General features: G+C 40.3%; 1 protein-coding gene across 4 annotated transcripts in view; it reads right to left on the reverse strand.

Moving 5' to 3' along the window:
* Positions 1 to 19,320, reverse strand: part of LOC110441630 (vacuolar protein sorting-associated protein 13B-like) — a 59,920-nt gene that overhangs the window by 26,100 nt on the left and 14,500 nt on the right. For all 4 annotated transcript variants that reach the window (XM_021484824.1, XM_021484825.1, XM_021484822.1 and 1 more), the window contains exons 5-8: positions 17,046 to 17,412; positions 9,104 to 9,227; positions 4,497 to 5,299; positions 2,873 to 2,981 (exon numbers count right to left, since the gene is read on the reverse strand). In XM_021484824.1, the coding sequence (XP_021340499.1) occupies positions 2,873 to 2,981; positions 4,497 to 5,299; positions 9,104 to 9,227; positions 17,046 to 17,412 (1,403 nt within the window). The remainder of the gene's footprint in view (positions 1 to 2,872; positions 2,982 to 4,496; positions 5,300 to 9,103; positions 9,228 to 17,045; positions 17,413 to 19,320) is intronic.

The raw sequence follows: 19,320 nt of genomic DNA on the forward strand, positions 1-19,320 counted from the left end.
TACTTTCTGAACCTTTTATATATGGAGTACTTTCTAAACCTTTTGTATAAGAGTACTTTCTAAACCTTTTATATATGGAGTATTTTCTAAACCTTTTATATATTGAGTACTTTCTAAACCTTTTATATATGGAGTACTTTCTAAACCTTTTATATATGAAGTACTTTCTAAACCTTTTATATATGGAGTACTTTTTAAATCTTTTACATATGGAGTTCTTTCTAAACCTTTTATATATGGAGTACTTTCTAAACCTTTTGTATATGGAGTACTTTCTAAACCTTTTATATATGGAGTACTTTTATATAAGGAGTATTTTCTAAAACTTTTATATATGGAGTACTTTCTAAACCTTTTATATATGGAGTACTTTCTAAACCTTTCACATATGGAGTACTTTCTAAACCTTTTGTATATGGAGTACTTTCTAAACCTTTTATATATGGAGTACTTTCTAAACCATTTATATATGGAGTGCTTTCTAAACCTTTTTATATATGGAGTACTTTCTAAACCTTTTATATATGGAGTACTTTCTAAACCTTTTATATATGGAGTACTTTCTAAACCTTTTATATATGGAGTACTTTCTAAACCTTTTATATATGGAGTACTTTCTAAACCTTTTATATATGGAGTACTTTCTAAACCTTTTATATATGGAGTACTTTCTAAACCTTTTATATATGGAGTACTTTCTAAACCTTTTATATATGGAGTACTTTCTAAACCTTTTATATATGGAGTACTTTCTAAACCTTTTATATATGGAGTACTTTCTAAACCTTTTATATATGGAGTACTTTCTAAACCTTTTATATATGGAGTACTTTCTAAACCTTTTATATATGGAGTACTTTCTAAACCTTTTATATATGGAGTACTTTCTAAACCTTTTATATATGGAGTACTTTCTAAACCTTTTATATATGGAGTACTTTCTAAACCTTTTATATATGGAGTACTTTCTAAACCTTTTATATATGGAGTACTTTCTAAACCTTTTATATATGGAGTACTTTTATATATGGAGTACTTTCTAAACCTTTTATATATGGAGTACTTTCTAAACCTTTTATATATGGAGTACTTTCTAAACCTTTTATATATGGAGTACTTTCTAAACCTTTTATATATGGAGTACTTTCTAAACCTTTTATATATGGAGTACTTTCTAAACCTTTTATATATGGAGTACTTTCTAAACCTTTTATATATGGAGTACTTTCTAAACCTTTTATATATGGAGTACTTTCTAAACCTTTTATATATGGAGTACTTTCTAAACCTTTTATATATGGAGTACTTTCTAAACCTTTTATATATGGAGTACTTTCTAAACCTTTTATATATGGAGTACTTTCTAAACCTTTTATATATGGAGTACTTTCTAAACCTTTTATATATGGAGTACTTTCTAAACCTTTTATATATGGAGTACTTTCTAAACCTTTTATATATGGAGTACTTTCTAAACCTTTTATATATGGAGTACTTTCTAAACCTTTTATATATGGAGTACTTTCTAAACCTTTTATATATGGAGTACTTTCTAAACCTTTTATATATGGAGTACTTTCTAAACCTTTTATATATGGAGTACTTTCTAAACCTTTTATATATGGAGTACTTTCTAAACCTTTTATATATGGAGTACTTTCTAAACCTTTTATATATGGAGTACTTTCTAAACCTTTTATATATGGAGTACTTTCTAAACCTTTTATATATGGAGTACTTTCTAAACCTTTTATATATGGAGTACTTTCTAAACCTTTTATATATGGAGTACTTTCTAAACCTTTTATATATGGAGTACTTTCTAAACCTTTTATATATGGAGTACTTTCTAAACCTTTTATATATGGAGTACTTTCTAAACCTTTTATATATGGAGTACTTTCTAAACCTTTTATATATGGAGTACTTTCTAAACCTTTTATATATGGAGTACTTTCTAAACCTTTTATATATGGAGTACTTTTATATATGGAGTACTTTCTAAAACTTTTATATATGGAGTACTTTCTAAACCTTTTATATATGGAGTACTTTCTAAACCTTTTATATATGGAGTACTTTTATATATAGAGTACTTTCTAAACCTTTTATATATGGAGTACTTTTATATATGGAGTACTTTCTAAACCTTTTATATATGGAGTGCTTTCTAAACCTTTTATATATGGAGTACTTTTATATATAGAGTACTTTCTAAACCTTTTATATATGGAGTACTTTTATATATGGAGTACTTTCTAAACCTTTTATATATGGAGTACTTTCTAAACCTTTTATATATGGAGTACTTTTATATATAGAGTACTTTCTAAACCTTTTATATATGGAGTACTTTCTAAACCTTTTATATATGGAGTACTTTCTAAACCTTTTATATATGGAGTGCTTTCTAAAACACATCCTTCATTTAAATAAATAAATTAAAATCCCTTTTATCCTTACTTTAGTAGAGGTCTTCTAAATATTTATCATCATTGAGGGCCTGCCCACTTACCCCAATGGGGGCCACACCCTTTACTTATACATTGGCCTAGAGATGCTTCATGCCAACTAGATTTAAATTCCATCACCCACACTTTAAGGAGTAGGCTAAGATTTACCCATATTTCCCCTGTAGGGGCCCCGCCCCCTTTCGCCTTTAACAAGTAGTTACTACCTTTATTTATAACATCAAGTTTTTTTCTCCAGCTGGGAACCTCTTGCTTAAAACTATATAACTCACCTCACAAAAAGTATACACCTAGCAAAAATATATATCTTACAAAAAAGTATACCTCACAAAAACAATCAAGTACTTGTTCTACAGTTTTCTATGGTCTCTAAATATGAAATAACATGATTATTGACATACTCTGGTTTGAGTAGGGTGTTCCACTCCAGAGCTGGAATCTGTATAGTAGGTGTAGCAATGTCTGACTGCTCCCCACTTGTTTGTCTGTCCACAAAATCTGACCAGCACCCTACAAAAAACAGACAAGTAGTTTGTGTAAGATTTTCTAGATTGGTATTGATGAAGAAGGTTCCCCAGACAGACACTACTAAGACCCCAGACATTATTATGTCCCCAGACACTACTAAGTCCCCAGACACTACTAAGTCCCCAGACACTACTAAGTCCCCAGACACTACTAAGACCCCAGACACTACCAAGTCCCCAGACACTACTAAGTCCCCAGACAGACACTACTAAGTCCCCAGACACTACTAAGTCCCCAGACACTACTAAGTCCACAGACACTACTAAGACCCCAGACACCACTTAGTCCCCAGACACTACTAAGTCCCCAGACACTACTAAGTCCACAGACACTGCTAAGACCCCAGACACCACTAAGTCCCCAGACACTTCTAAGTCCCCAGACACTACGAAGACCCCAGACACTACTTAGTCCCCAGACACTACTAAGACCCCAGACCCCACTTAGTCCCCAGACACTACTATGTCTCTAGACACTACCAAGACCCCAGACACTACCAAGCCCCCAGACACTACAAACTCCCCAGACACTACTAAATCCAAAGTCACTACAAAGTCCACAGACACTACTAATACCCCAGACACCACTTAGGCCGCCGACACTCCTAAGTCCCCAGCCAGACCCTACTAAGCCCCCTGACACTACTAAGCCCCCAGCCACTACTAAGTCCCCTGACACTACTAAGTCCCCAGACACTACTAAGTCCCCAGACACTACTAAGTCCCCTGACACTACTATGTCCCCAGACACTACTAAGTCCCCAGACACTACCAAGTCCCCAGACACTACTAAGTCCCCAGACACTACTAAGTCCCCAGACACTACTATGTCCCCAGACACTACTAAGTCCCCAGACACTACTAAGTCCCCAGACACTACTAAGTCCACAGACACTAATAAGACCCCAGACACTTCTAAGTCCACAGACACTACTAAGTCCATAGACACTACTAAGTCCCCAGACACTACTAAGTCCCCAGACACTACTAAGTCGCCAGACATGAGACGTTTTATCTGTATGGTTTGAAAGCTTTTTTTCAACAACAACTTTCTAAATGTATCTGTCCTTCTGCTATATTCTGTCATTCATAAATACCAATATATATCACTTAATCTGACAACCTTTAATTGCTGCCATGTATAAAAGGTCTCCAAACAATTATTTTAAGAACTGTTCACAAATCCAAATCAGTTGCTGTAAGTGTCACTTTAGTAAATCAAGCCAACTATACACACTGGTTGTGCTGGTCTAGACATGAGGGCTAATTTTGACGACTTTGTGATGTTGTATTTCATGTCAAACAGACATTTTCCTCTGATGTATGATCAATCATAGATATAAATCAACTGTGTATTTAGGTACAGAACATCTTAAAATATACAAACTTAAAGATGGCTAAAGTTTGGCTCAAAATATCTATTTTTATTTTGTCTTTTGTGGAGCAACTACATTTTAATTATTAACAATATTTTCTTTTGAATGTATTATATAAATACCTGTGCAGAGTGATAGTCCTTTGAATTCCATTTGGTATTGTCGGTTCTCGATTGAAGAACCTGGCACTCTATCTATCCCATGATGCATTGCTCGGCTATACAGTTCTTTCTCCACTGCATAACGTGGCAACGGGTTGTCTGCTTGTGGGGTGACAGCAATTGAGTGTATGAACCCCACAATTAAATCATGATCCACTGTACTCGTAAATTTGTTGTCTTTTTCTACCCGAGATGCGAGATCAGGACCAGTGGAATGTTTAACAGGCATGAACACTCGTATGCTGGCCATATCAACATAGAGAAGAGGAAGAAGGCTAGACGTCACCATGGGAGCAAAGTTCGGCTCTCCAGCAACCAGATTAGGAGTTGAACTCTTAGGTAATGATCCAGAATTTTTGACACTAGAAACAGCGAAACAATCTGCCACTGTTAGAAGAGCTGGAATATTGAACACAAAATCGCACGGCTCCAGACTGAGACACACCTCAGAGATATGTTTATGGAAATAAAGTTCATTTGCCACTTCACTCCCAACTTCCTGTACACCAACTAAGTCAGCATTTATTTTTCGTAATTTTTGTTTCACATTTTTGCACAAGGCCCGCGTGAAGGTGAGATTAATAAAACGGCGGTTTACCTCCCTTGTTTTTGACTCTCCAATCATGAAGGTGTGAGTAGGTGAGGTCTGTGAGTCACATGACCACACCTTGTTTGATACGACGTGAATGTCACTGGCCAGTTCCTTTTGGGAACTCATCAAGATTCCAAGGTTTTCCCCTTTAGACCAGCTTGTAGGCTTTGCACTGAGAAAAGATCAAAAGGTTTATAACTTTTAAGAGGTTTGGTGAAAACAAAAGGTTATGGCTAAAACAATGACAAGTAAGATTACTCATTGTTTATCTACATTATACACTTAATCAACATGTTAAACATTGTTTTCTTCAGAAGGGTTCAATAAACTGCTAATTGATGTAACAAGGACAGAAGGCGACAAACTTATTTAAGATATATCCTAACAAGAGGCCCAATGGGCCTGCATCGCTCACCTAGTATTAATCTCACACTTGTAATCTTTAAAGTGAACTAAAATACAGCTAAAGGCAGATTATCAGTGTTTGATTCTTAAGAACCTATTAAAAGATTTAAAAATATGACGTCTGTGACCTTGAATGTTGACCAAGGACAGTAGGTTGAACGTGGGTCAAGGTCATTAATTTGAACAAACTTGGTGGCCCGTCATCCCAGCATGCTACTGACCAAATATCAGCAGCCTGGGCATCTTGGTTATGCAGAAGAAGTTGTTTAAAGTAAAATATTGATGCCAGATGCCGGCCGGTCAACGGCCGGACGACGGACGCCGCACCACTGTATAAGCTCATTTAGCACTTCATTGAATGATGGAAGTGAACATACCTCTGATGGTAGAGTACATACCTCTGATGGTAGTGTACATACCTCTGATGGTAGTGTACATACCTCTGAAGGTAGTGTACATATCTCTGATGGTAGTGTACATAACTCTGAAGGTAGTGTACATACCTCTGATGGTAGAGTACATACCTCTGATGGTAGTGTACATACCTCTGATGGTAGTGTACATACCTCTGATGGTAGAGTATATACCTGATGGTGGTTAACATACCTCTGAAGGTAGTGTACATACCTCTGATGGTAGAGTATATACCTGATGGTAGAGTACATACCTCTGATGGTAGAGTACATACCTCTGATGGTAGAGTACATACCTCTGATGGTAGTGTACATATCTCTGATGGTAGTGTACATACCTCTGAAGGTAGTGTACATACCTCTGATGGTAGAGTACATACCTCTGATGGTAGAGTACATACCTCTGATGGTAGAGTACATACCTCTGATGGTAGAGTACATACCTCTGATGGTAGAGTACATACCTCTGATGGTAGAGTACATACCTCTGATGGTAGAGTACATACCTCTGATGGTAGAGTACATACCTCTGATGGTAGAGTACATACCTCTGATGGTAGAGTACATACCTCTGATGGTAGAGTACATACCTCTGATGGTAGAGTACATACCTCTGATGGTAGAGTACATACCTCTGATGGTAGAGTACATACCTCTGATGGTAGAGTACATACCTCTGATGGTAGAGTACATACCTCTGATGGTAGAGTACATACCTCTGATGGTAGAGTACATACCTCTGATGGTAGAGTACATACCTCTGATGGTAGAGTACATACCTCTGATGGTAGAGTACATACCTCTGATGGTAGAGTACATACCTCTGATGGTAGAGTACATACATCTGATGGTAGAGTACATACCTCTGATGGTAGAGTACATACCTCTGATGGTAGAGTACATACCTCTGATGGTAGAGTACATACCTCTGATGGTAGAGTACATACCTCTGATGGTAGAGTACATACCTCTGATGGTAGAGTACATACCTCTGATGGTAGAGTACATACCTCTGATGGTAGAGTACATACCTCTGATGGTAGAGTACATACCTCTGATGGTAGAGTACATACCTCTGATGGTAGAGTACATACCTCTGATGGTAGAGTACATACCTCTGATGGTAGAGTACATACCTCTGATGGTAGAGTACATACCTCTGATGGTAGAGTACATACCTCTGATGGTAGAGTACATACCTCTGATGGTAGAGTACATACCTCTGATGGTAGAGTACATACCTCTGATGGTAGAGTACATACCTCTGATGGTAGAGTACATACCTCTGATGGTAGAGTACATACCTCTGATGGTAGAGTACATACCTCTGATGGTAGAGTACATACCTCTGATGGTAGAGTACATACCTCTGATGGTAGAGTACATACCTCTGATGGTAGAGTACATACCTCTGATGGTAGAGTACATACCTCTGATGGTAGAGTACATACCTCTGATGGTAGAGTACATACCTCTGATGGTAGAGTACATACCTCTGATGGTAGAGTACATACCTCTGATGGTAGAGTACATACCTCTGATGGTAGAGTACATACCTCTGATGGTAGAGTACATACCTCTGATGGTAGAGTACATACCTCTGATGGTAGAGTACATACCTCTGATGGTAGAGTACATACCTCTGATGGTAGAGTACATACCTCTGATGGTAGAGTACATACCTCTGATGGTAGAGTACATACCTCTGATGGTAGAGTACATACCTCTGATGGTAGAGTACATACCTCTGATGGTAGAGTACATACCTCTGATGGTAGAGTACATACCTCTGATGGTAGAGTACATACCTCTGATGGTAGAGTACATACCTCTGATGGTAGAGTACATACCTCTGATGGTAGAGTACATACCTCTGATGGTAGAGTACATACCTCTGATGGTAGAGTACATACCTCTGATGGTAGAGTACATACCTCTGATGGTAGAGTACATACCTCTGATGGTAGAGTACATACCTCTGATGGTAGAGTACATACCTCTGATGGTAGAGTACATACCTCTGATGGTAGAGTACATACCTCTGATGGTAGAGTACATACCTCTGATGGTAGAGTACATACCTCTGATGGTAGAGTACATACCTCTGATGGTAGAGTACATATCTGATGGTAGAGTACATACCTCTGATGGTAGAGTACATACCTCTGATGGTAGAGTACATACCTCTGATGGTAGAGTACATACCTCTGATGGTAGAGTACATACCTCTGATGGTAGAGTACATACCTCTGATGGTAGAGTACATACCTCTGATGGTAGAGTACATACCTCTGATGGTAGAGTACATACCTCTGATGGTAGAGTACATACCTCTGATGGTAGAGTACATACCTCTGATGGTAGAGTACATACCTCTGATGGTAGAGTACATACCTCTGATGGTAGAGTACATACCTCTGATGGTAGAGTACATACCTCTGATGGTAGAGTACATACCTCTGATGGTAGAGTACATACCTCTGATGGTAGAGTACATACCTCTGATGGTAGAGTACATACCTCTGATGGTAGAGTACATACCTCTGATGGTAGAGTACATACCTCTGATGGTAGAGTACATACCTCTGATGGTAGAGTACATACCTCTGATGGTAGAGTACATACCTCTGATGGTAGAGTACATACCTCTGATGGTAGAGTACATACCTCTGATGGTAGAGTACATACCTGATGGTAGAGTACATACCTGATGGTAGAGTACATACCTGATGGTAGAGTATATACCTGATGGTAGAGTACATACCTCTGATGGTAGTGTACATACCTCTGATGGTAGAGTACATACCTCTGATGGTAGAGTACATACCTGATGGTGGTTAACATACCTCTGATGGTAGAGTATATACCTGATGGTAAAGTATATACCTGATGGTAGAGTACATACCTGATGGTGGTTACCATACCTCTGATGGTAGAGTATATACCTGATGGTAAAGTATATACCTGATGGTAGAGTACATACCTGATGGTGGTTAACATACCTCTGATGGTAGAGTATATACCTGATGGTAAAGTATATACCTGATGGTAGAGTACATACCTGATGGTGGTTACCATACCTCTGATGGTAGAGTATATACCTGATGGTAAAGTATATACCTGATGGTAGAGTACATACCTGATGGTGGTTAACATACCTCTGATGGTTTCTATTATAATGATGTATACAACATCCACCACATGTGACCTTGACCTTGGCGTAGATTGCTTCCACATCAACAGAAGTTGTCAGGTCTTCCATCACCACGGTAACCTTGGTATCTGTAGGTAGTATAGACACACAAAACTGAAGCTAGATAAATACAAGAGGCCCAATGGGCCTGCATCGCTCACCTGGTATTAATCTCACACTTGTAATCTTAAAAGTGGACTTCAATACAGCTACAGGCAGAATATTAGTGATTGATTCATAAGAACCTATTAAAAGATATAAACATTTGATGCCTGTGACCTTGAATGTCGAACAAGGACATAAGATTGAAAGTGGGTCAAGGTCATTCATTTGAAAAAACTTGGTAGCCCTTCTTCCCAGTATGTTACAGGCCCAATATCAGTACCCTGGGCCTTTTAATAATAATAATAATATACAACATTAACATAGCGCCCTATATAATTTGTAAAATTACTCTAAAGCGCTTTACAACATATGGATAATAGTAATGGTTATAATTGTGAAAACAAACAACAAAGGCTTACAATCACTTTTATACATTTAAACAAGCAATGTGCACATAATTGAACAAATAAAAGGGTTGTATTTACATAACGTCTTTGAAAAGATTCTAAAATGCAAACGTGAAGAGGTGAGTTTTGATGTCCCTCTTGAACTTGGCCAGGGTATTTGACTTTCTAATTGCAGATGGTAAGCTATTCCACAATGTAGCCGAAACCTTCCCAAAGCATCTGTTTCCTAAGGTCACAGTACGAGATTTTGGGACACACAACAAAGATTCTGTCTCCAACCGCAGTGATCGTGACGACTGATACGAGGTAACAAGCTCCTGTAGGTACCGAGGAGCTGCTCCATTCAGTGCCTTGTATGTGTACACCAGAATTTTGTACTGCGACCTGTATCGTACAGGTAACCAGTGCAACAAATAAAGCACAGGTGTGAAGTGCTCTCTCTTTCGAGTACGAGTAACTAGCCGTGCTACAGGCCCAATTTCATTCAGTACCCTGGATGTTTTGGTTATTGAGAGGAAGTTGTTTGAAGATTTTACGAAATTTGACCCCTGTGACCATGAAAGTGGGTTAAGGTCATTCGTTTGAACAAACTTGGTAGTCCTTCATTTCAGCATGCTACAGGCCCAATACCAGTACCCTGGGCCTTTTAGTTATTGAGAAGTCGTTTGAAGATTTTACAATATTTTACCCCTGTGACCTTGAAAGTGGGTCAAGGTCATTAATTTGAACAAACTTGGTAGCCCTTCATTCCAGCATGCTACAGACCCAATATCAGTACTCTGGGCCTTTTGGTTATTGAGGAGAAGTTGTTTGATGATTTTAAGACACTTGGCCCCTGTCACCTTGAAAGTGGGTCCAGGTCATTCATTTGAATACACTAGGTAGCCCTTCATCCCAGCATTCTACTGGCCAAATATCATCAGCCTGGGCCTCTTGGTTATTCAGAAGAAGTTGTTTAAAGTAAAACGTTGATGCCGGACGGACGCCGGAGGGACAACTGACGGACAGAAGACGGACCCCACACCACGCCGCCCTTCTCACCAAAATCTGACAATGCCCAACCCAGTTCTGACCAATATTTTTCTGAAGACCCATGACGCCCTGATCACGAATATAAATGTTAACATTGCGTAAGTTTGGACGAACTTCCAGTTATGACAACATCAAGATGGCCACCATAGTGAAATTTACCCAATATGTGAAAAAAATCATAAAATCGTTATTTTTCGATCAAAATTAACAAATGAGGTATCAAAATGACCGCAATAGAATAACAAACAGATCTGTTAACAAAATAAACTACTATGAATAGATTCATTTCCAACAAAAATTAATTTATGTCGATTTTGAGGTCATAAATTCAATTTTTCACAAAATAATTGTCATTATTTTTGGTCAAATCTTTTCTAGAAAGCAAACAACCTTAGTCATAATTTAGAAATGTTTTATTCACCTATTGAGCTGAATGACCACACGCAATTTTGTTCATATCCTGTGTATCACAACTGTTCAAATATCAACAGTCATATCAACAATAATTGCCGTTTCTGTTTGTCTAAATATCTAACAAACACAGAGTTCATATCATTCGAGGGTACATATTGTCAATCCAGATCACTGTCTGTGCCTTCACCACTGCTTTGTACACTAAACTGATCTAGCCTATCTGTCAGCTGGTATACAGTTTCCGAGTCATCTGAATCCACATCGTCGTCAGACTCCAGTGGTTCGCCAGCGATGTCGATGAGCTCCTGTGTACCACAGTGGCTCCAGCTTTCCATCCTGACCTCCCATGCATCCATGGTCAACCTTCACATCTGGAATATCTGATTCAGCAATGTGAGCCCTCTCCCAGATTCTAACCTGATAATTGACACATCTTACGTGCTGCTCCAGACTTCATCTGCATGGTGGAAGTGATCCCAGGTCCACATTCTTTGAAGGGTGGGGTTGGTCTTCTTTGCCACACAGCTCCTGAATGGGGATGTATCGCAGCTCATTAACCTTGTGCACTCTAGCACGACCATATATGGCACACGTGAATTCCTCCAGTTCATCAAGGAGGTCTTCGGTTATGTCCCAAGTTTTCCCCAACCTGCAGAGTACAGCAGCAAACTCTGGAGTTTTCTAGAGAGTTTTCAGTGGCTTGATCTTTCCTATTCCTTTGAATGCGATGGTATTGTCACATCTAGTGTATGCATGGAGACACATGAGTGCTGTGCAGTGGTTCTGTGTATAGCCCTTAGCCAGTTCGGTGATGTTGATCAGTCGCTGCTTATTTCCAGTGCCAGTGTCAAATAGAATCACTACATTTGTCAATGTGAGGGCGTAGTGCAGTAGGATGAAGAATACATCGCTGTCTGGACTTTTGATCCGGATGTACTCGTATCCCTTGTCCTTTCCATACATGCAGTACAAAACTACTCTGGAATCAGTTTCCTCTTGGGATGAGAGAAGAGGTTCGATCTCCGTCTTCGCTGTGCTTTGCCCATCTTCAGACGTCAGCTGGTATGCAGCTCCTTCACATGTGATGATGACTTTTCTTCCAAGCAGCTAATTGGCATATGAATGATTACTCCACGTCTTGCAGAGGAGATCTATGAATTGTGTCTTGTTGTCATCATTTGTCAGGAACTGCTTCCAATCAGGAGGTTTCTTTGTGCTTGCCCCCTTTACAATGAACTTCTCACTTCCCACGTTCCATGGATTTGACAGAATTGGGAGTATTCATATCTGTGCTGAACACCGCATCTGTTGTCGTTGACATCATGACAAAATCTTGTTGCAGATCAAGCTGAAATTGGCTGGTAGTAGAAGTAGGCATTACCATCATAGACCACAAGTGTTGACTCAGCCAATTGAACCGGTGCATCCTCACACTCTTTGGTCATGCAGATACTGGAAAGATTTAGATTTGTCTGTCTTTGCCAGAAATCCATCTGCTGTTCCAATGCTGTATGGGACAGGGGTCAGCGGGTACGTCATCAGCCCCTTCATGTCCAACTGCAAGCCCTGGCTTTGGGATTTCACAAATAGTTGGAAGACAATATTGCCTTGTTGCCGTTGTTACTTTCATCTTCTTGTTCATATCACCAAGCGTTCTCAGATTCATCCGCTTTACTGGTTCAAAGAAGTTTTCATTCTTCTCTATGAAAGCTTTCTGTGCCTCTTTTTCTGACTTTTCTGCATCCAGAACATCAGTTGATATAATCTCAGTGGCAGCAGCTCCAGATAAAAGACTGATAAGTTTGTCTTGGTCGTCAACTATAAATGGATTGATGAAGCTTTCAACTGCCCCCTTTGCCTTTCGTACGCATTTCTCACTTTTCAGGATCTCTGCAGGTCCACTTTGGCTGTCTGTCAGCATGTCAGCCATGTTCGTGTTGATATACTGGGACTCGCTTGTGTTGTTCGCACCAATCTTTGGTATGCATCATGGTTGCTGAGAACCCCTGAAACACCAAAACCATCCCCACCAGCGCCACCATGAGATTTGGCATAGTTTTGTCGACGGCAAAGCTTTTTCCGGGTATGAAGGAACGAGCCACACTCATGGCTCCCCTCTTGCTCAAATCAGTTGCTCTGGGATGAGATACCTCAATGTTAGCCAGGAAGATGGAGAAGTATGTGAGATATCGGGCGTAGTTCTGACTACCGAATGCAAAAAATATGTCTGTCATGATATGCATCAGTGTGCACATGCAAGGAAGTCATTGTGCTTCACTGCCTTTACGAGAGAGAGAGTACTAGCCATATATAACTCAAGTAGGAAGCCCAAAGTTGGGCAGTTTTTCCGTGACTGCCTTCACTGACCTCCACTCTATACTGCAGGTAACCCTGGATGTAGTTACTGAATGCATTGTCATCTAATGCTGCGTCCAATTTGGTTTCTGTGAGCGATTGTAACAAATCATCCAACTTCTTCATCGAGTCTGCTGGGATGGAAGAGAGCAGTTCCTGGTCATCTTGGTAAGCCATGCATTGTTCCAATAACAACCTTTCCAAGCACCCCATCATGGTCTTATGGCAGTGTATCGCCCTGTCATAGTGCTTTCCGGATATCACACCTTGCAATGAATCAGAGGCAATCAGTCCTGCTTCAAGTAGGATATCAGACAAACCAGAGCAATCCATCCTCTTCCCCACCATCTTCAGATGAGCACACACGAGGTGGAAGGTACCAATCAAAACAATATGCTTCTCATACCATTTAGGGTTGTTCCAAAGCAATGGATATGCCTTCATGCAGACTCTCAAGTCGAAGGTTGTTATGACATACTACTTCATGTGTGGCCTCTTCAGCATATCTCAGACATTCTTGCACGGTCTTATACTCAGTGATGGGTTGAATTGGGTGATGACTGGGTGGTGAGATTTGTCAATGGGCCAATGGTGGTGAGATTTGTTGGTGGCATACCAGTTAAGGATGTGAAGCCGGTCCAACCAGGTACGTCCTGTGAGGCTGTACGCATCATGCGAATGAGAACCCAGACAAAATTGCGTCTCATGGCGCGTTTTAGGACTTCTTCGCCTCCAGGGCATGTCAAAAGTTGGATTGTGAGGGATGGACTCTTTCGTTGTGTCACATAGCATTCAGGAAGATTCACGACTTGATCTGTTTTCAGAAAACGCGCTCCACTTCTGCTGACGGACAGGATTTCAGGACGAGTAGCCCCCTGTTGCTCTGGGTTTCCTTCAATGTACTGCCTCGTAATACCATGAGCAGTGTGAATAGACCCATGGAAGAAATTTGACCAAAAAATAATGACAATTATTTTGTGAAAATGTTCAATTTTGACCTCAAAATTGATATAAATTCATTTTTTTTAGAAATAAATCTTTTTATAGTAGTTTGTTTTGTTAACAGATCTGTTTGTTATTCTATTGCTGTCATTTTGATACCTCATTTGTTAAATTTGATCGAAAAATAATGATTTTATGATTTTTTTCACATTTTGGGTAAATTTCACTATGGTGGCCATCTTGATGACGTCATAACCGGAAGTTTGTCCCAACTTATGCAATGTGAACATTTATTTTCGTGATCAGGCCATCATGGGGCCTCAGAAAAATATTAGTTCGGAGGTTTGTGGGGGGGGGGGGTGGCTGCACGGTGGACCCTTCTAGCTCCTGGACTAAATGCTTTACCTTGTCCTGAAAAAGGCCAACCCAGTTCTGACAAAGCCTTACCATGTTCTGATAAAGTCTAACCCAGTTCGGACAAAGTCTAACCCAGTTTTGACAAAGTCTTACCCGGTTCGGACAAAGCCTTACCCTGTCCTGATAAAGTCTAACCCTGTTCTGACAAAGTCTAACCCAGTTCTGACAGTGCCTGACCTTGTTCTGAAAAAAGTCTAACCCAGTTCTGACAAAGCCTAACCCAGTTCTGACAATGCCTGACCTTGTCTTGACGAAGTCTATCCCAGTTCTGACAATGCCTGACCTTGTCCTGACAAAGCCTAACCCAGTTCTGACAATGCCTGACCTTGTCCTGACAAAGCCTAACCCAGTTTTGACAATGCCTGACCTTGTCCTGACAAAGCCTAACCTTGTCCTGACAAAGTCTTACCCAGTTCTGACAATGCCTGACCTTGTCCTGACAAAGCCTAACCCAGTTCTGACAACGCCTGACCTTGTCCTGACAAAGCCTAACCCAGTTCTGACAATGCCTGACCTTGTCCTGACAAGTCTTACCCAGTTCTGACAATGTCTGACCTTGTCCTGACAAAGTCTAACCAAGTTCTGACAATGCCTGACCTTGTCCTGACAAAGCCTTACCCAGTTTTGACAATGCCTGACCTTGTCCTGACAAAGCCTTACCCAGTTCTGACAATGCCTGACCTTGTCCTTACAAGTCTTACCCAGTTCTGACAATGTCTGACCGTGTCCTGACAAAGTCTAACCAAGTTCTGACAATGCCTGGCCTTGGCCTGACAAAGCCTTACCCAGTTTTGACAATGCCTGACCTTGTCCTGACAAAGTCTAACCAAGTTCTGACAATGCCTGGCCTTGTCCTGACAAAGCCTAACCCAGTTCTGACAATGCCTGACCTTGTCCTGACAAGTCTTATCCAGTTCTGACAATGTCTAACCTTGTCCTGACAAAGTCTAACCAAGTTCTGACAATGCCTGGCCTTGTCCTGACAAAGCCTTACCCAGTTTTGACAATGCCTGACCTAGTCCTGACAAAGTCTAACCCAGTACTGACAATGCCTTACCTTGTCCTGACAAAGCCTTACCCAGTTCTGACAATGTCTAACCTTGCCCTGACAAAGTCTAACCAAGTTCTGGCAATGCCTGGCCTTGGCCTGACAAAGCCTTACCCAGTTCTGACAATGTCTAACCTTGCCCTGACAAAGTCTAACCAAGTTCTGACAATGCCTAGCCTTGTCCTGACAAAGCCTACCCCAGTTCTGACAATGCCTTACAAAGCCTAACCCAGTTCTGGCAATGCCTGACCTTGTCCTGACCAAGTCTAACCCAGTTCTGACAAAGCCTAACCCAGGTCTGACAATGCCTGACCTTTTCCTGACAAAATCTAAGCCAGTTCTGACAATGCCTGACCGTGTCCTGACAAAGCCTAACCCATGTCTGACAATTCCTGACCTTTTCCTGACAAAGACTAACCCAGTTCTGACAATGGCTGACCTTGGCCTGACAAGGCCTAACCCAGTTCTGACAATGCCCGACCTTGTCCTGACAAAGTCCAACCAAGTTCTGACAATGCCTAGCCTTGTCCTGACAAAGCCTCTCCCAGTTTTGACAATGCCTGACCTAGTCCTGACAAAGTCTAACCCACCTCTGACAATGCCTGACAAAGACTAACCCAGTTCTGACATTGCCTGACAAAGCCTAACCCAGGTCTGACAATGCCTGACCTTGCCCTGACAAGTCTTATCCAGTTTTGACAATGTCTAACCTTGTCCTGCCAAAGTCTAACCAAGTTCTGACAATGCCTGACCATGTCCTGACAAAGGCTTACGCAGTTCTGACAATGCCTGACAAAGCCTAACCCATTTCTGACAATGCCTGACAAACCCTAACCTCCTGACAAAGCCTAAACCAGTTTTGACAATGCCTGGCCTTGTCCTGACAAAGCCTTACCCAGTTTTGACAATGCCTGACCTAGTCCTGACAAAGTCTAACCAAGTTCTGACAATGCCTGGACTTGTCCTGACAAAGCCTTACCCAGTTTTGACAATGCCTGACAAACCCTAACCCAGTTCTGGCAATGCCTGACCTTGTCCTGAGAAGTCTTATCCAGTTCTGACAATGACTAACCTTGTCCTGACAAAGTCTAACCCACCTCTGACAATGCCTGACAAACCCTAACCCAGTTCTGACAATGCCTGACCTTGTCCTGACAAAGTCTAACCCAGTGCTGACAATGCCTTACCTTGTCCCTGTCCTTCTCTCTGTCTATAAAACCGTATTTCAAACTTCGGTAATGTCCACTGTAACCATAACGATAGCTTCACTCCATTTTCTGGCATATCCTTCATGAGAAGGTCTCGAATAGGAGTGGTGTCCCTTGATGTGAGCTCTCCTGATGTTCCTGTCTCTGTCTGCTCAACATCTTCTGTGATGGCGGCCATGTTTGGCTGGTCTCTCTGGAGGCTTGGTGGGTTCCTTGTCTCCTTCATGTCTGACCTTGGGGTCAGTGTGACCTTCACCTTTTCTGGCCTCAAGAGACTTTTAGTGAGGGCAAATCCTCGCTTGAGGAGAGTATTTAGCCAAATCCCAGTAGAAGTACATAACTGGACCTGAAGAATATGAAGATTTTTTTCCAAAAAGACAGGTATTATTTATTCTACTTATAACAAGTTAATACATATCTAAATATGTTTCTATTATATGTGATTTTCTACAAGAGCGGAAAATCATCACTGAGTGTAATACACTTTTAGGAAGCATTTCTGTTTTCAGCATAAACAAAAGCCTTGGATGGCATGTGAGGCTGGGACTTATAACAAGAGACCCATTGGGCCTGCATCGCTCACCTGGTATTAATCTCACAATTGTAACCTTAAAAGTGGACTAAAATAAAGCTACAAGCAAAATATAAGTGTCTTGACTTCAAGTCATTCTTAAGAAACAGTTAAACGATTAAAACATATTTGACTCCTGTGACCTTAGAAAATTCAAACATGGATATTAAGTTGAAGAAACTTCATAGCCCTTCTTCCCAGAATGCAACTTGCCAAATATCACAAGCCTATACCTTTTGTTTATTGAGAAGATGACTTTTAAAGATTTATGCACTATGGACCAGATTGACCATGAAAGTGTATCAAGGTCATTCACAACAACAAGAAATCACCCTGTATGCTTTACTTATTTAGAAGTCGTTTAAAGAGTTCAACATATTTGACCCCTGTGACCTTGAATATGGGTGAAGGTCATTCATTTGAACAAACTTGGTAGACCTACATGCCACCATCCTTCTGGCCAAATATCATCACCCTGGACCTTTTGGTTATACAGAAGAAGTCGTCTAAAGGTTTTCAAGACAATTGACCCCTGTGACCTTTAATATGGATGAAGGTCATTCTTTTGAACGAACTAGGTAGCCCTTCATCCCATGAAGCTACTGGCCAAATATCATCACCCTAGACATTTAGGAAATTCAGAAGAAGTCGTCTAAATGTTTTCAAGACAATTGACCCCTGTAAACTTAAATATGGACAAAGGTCATTCATTTGAACAAATTTGGTAGCCCCTCATGCCAACATCCTTCTGGCCAAATATCATCACCCTGGACCTTTCGGTTATACAGATGAAGTTGTTTAAAGGATTTTTAAAACAATTGACCCCTGTGACCTTTAATATGGATGAAGGTCATCCATTTGAACAAACTTGGTAGCCCTTCATACCATTATGCTACTGGCCAAATATCATCACCCTAGACATTTAGGTAATTCAGTCATCTAAAGGTTTTCAAGACAATTGACCCCTGTAAACTTAAATATGGACAAAGGTCATTCATTTGAACAAATTTGGTAGGCCCTCATGCCAACATCCTTCTGGCCAAATATCATCACCCTGGACCTTTCGGTTATACAGATGAAGTTGTTTAAAGGATTTTTAAGACAATTGACCCCTGTGACCTTTAATACGGATGAAGGTCATCCATTTGAACAAACCTGGTAGCCCTTCATACCATTATACTACTGGCCAAATATCATCACCCTAGACATTTAAGAAATTCAGAAGAAGTCATCTAAAGGTTTTCAAGACAATTGACCCCTGTAAACTTAAATATGGACAAAGGTCATTCATTTGAACAAATTTGGTAGCCCCTCATGCCAACATCCTTCTGGCCAAATATCATCACCATGGACCTTTCGGTTATACAGAAGAAGTCGTTTAAAGGATTTTAAGACAATTGACCCCTGTGACCATGAATATGGGCGAAGGTCATTCGTTTGAACAAACTTCGTAGCCCTTTATCCAAGCATGCTACTGGCCAAATATCAACACCCTAGACCTCTTGGCTATTTAGAAGAAATTGTTTAAAGGTTTATACATATTTGACCCCCCTGTGACCTTGAATATGGGTGAAGGTCATTCATTTGAACAAACTTTGTAGCCATTTATCCAAGCATGCTACTGGCGAAATATCATCAACCTGGACCTTTTGGTTATACAAAAGATGTATAAAAGTTTTTAAG

This window comes from Mizuhopecten yessoensis, unplaced genomic scaffold (genome assembly GCF_002113885.1).
Source record: "Mizuhopecten yessoensis strain PY_sf001 unplaced genomic scaffold, ASM211388v2 scaffold716067, whole genome shotgun sequence".
Classification (NCBI taxonomy): domain Eukaryota; kingdom Metazoa; phylum Mollusca; class Bivalvia; order Pectinida; family Pectinidae; genus Mizuhopecten; species Mizuhopecten yessoensis.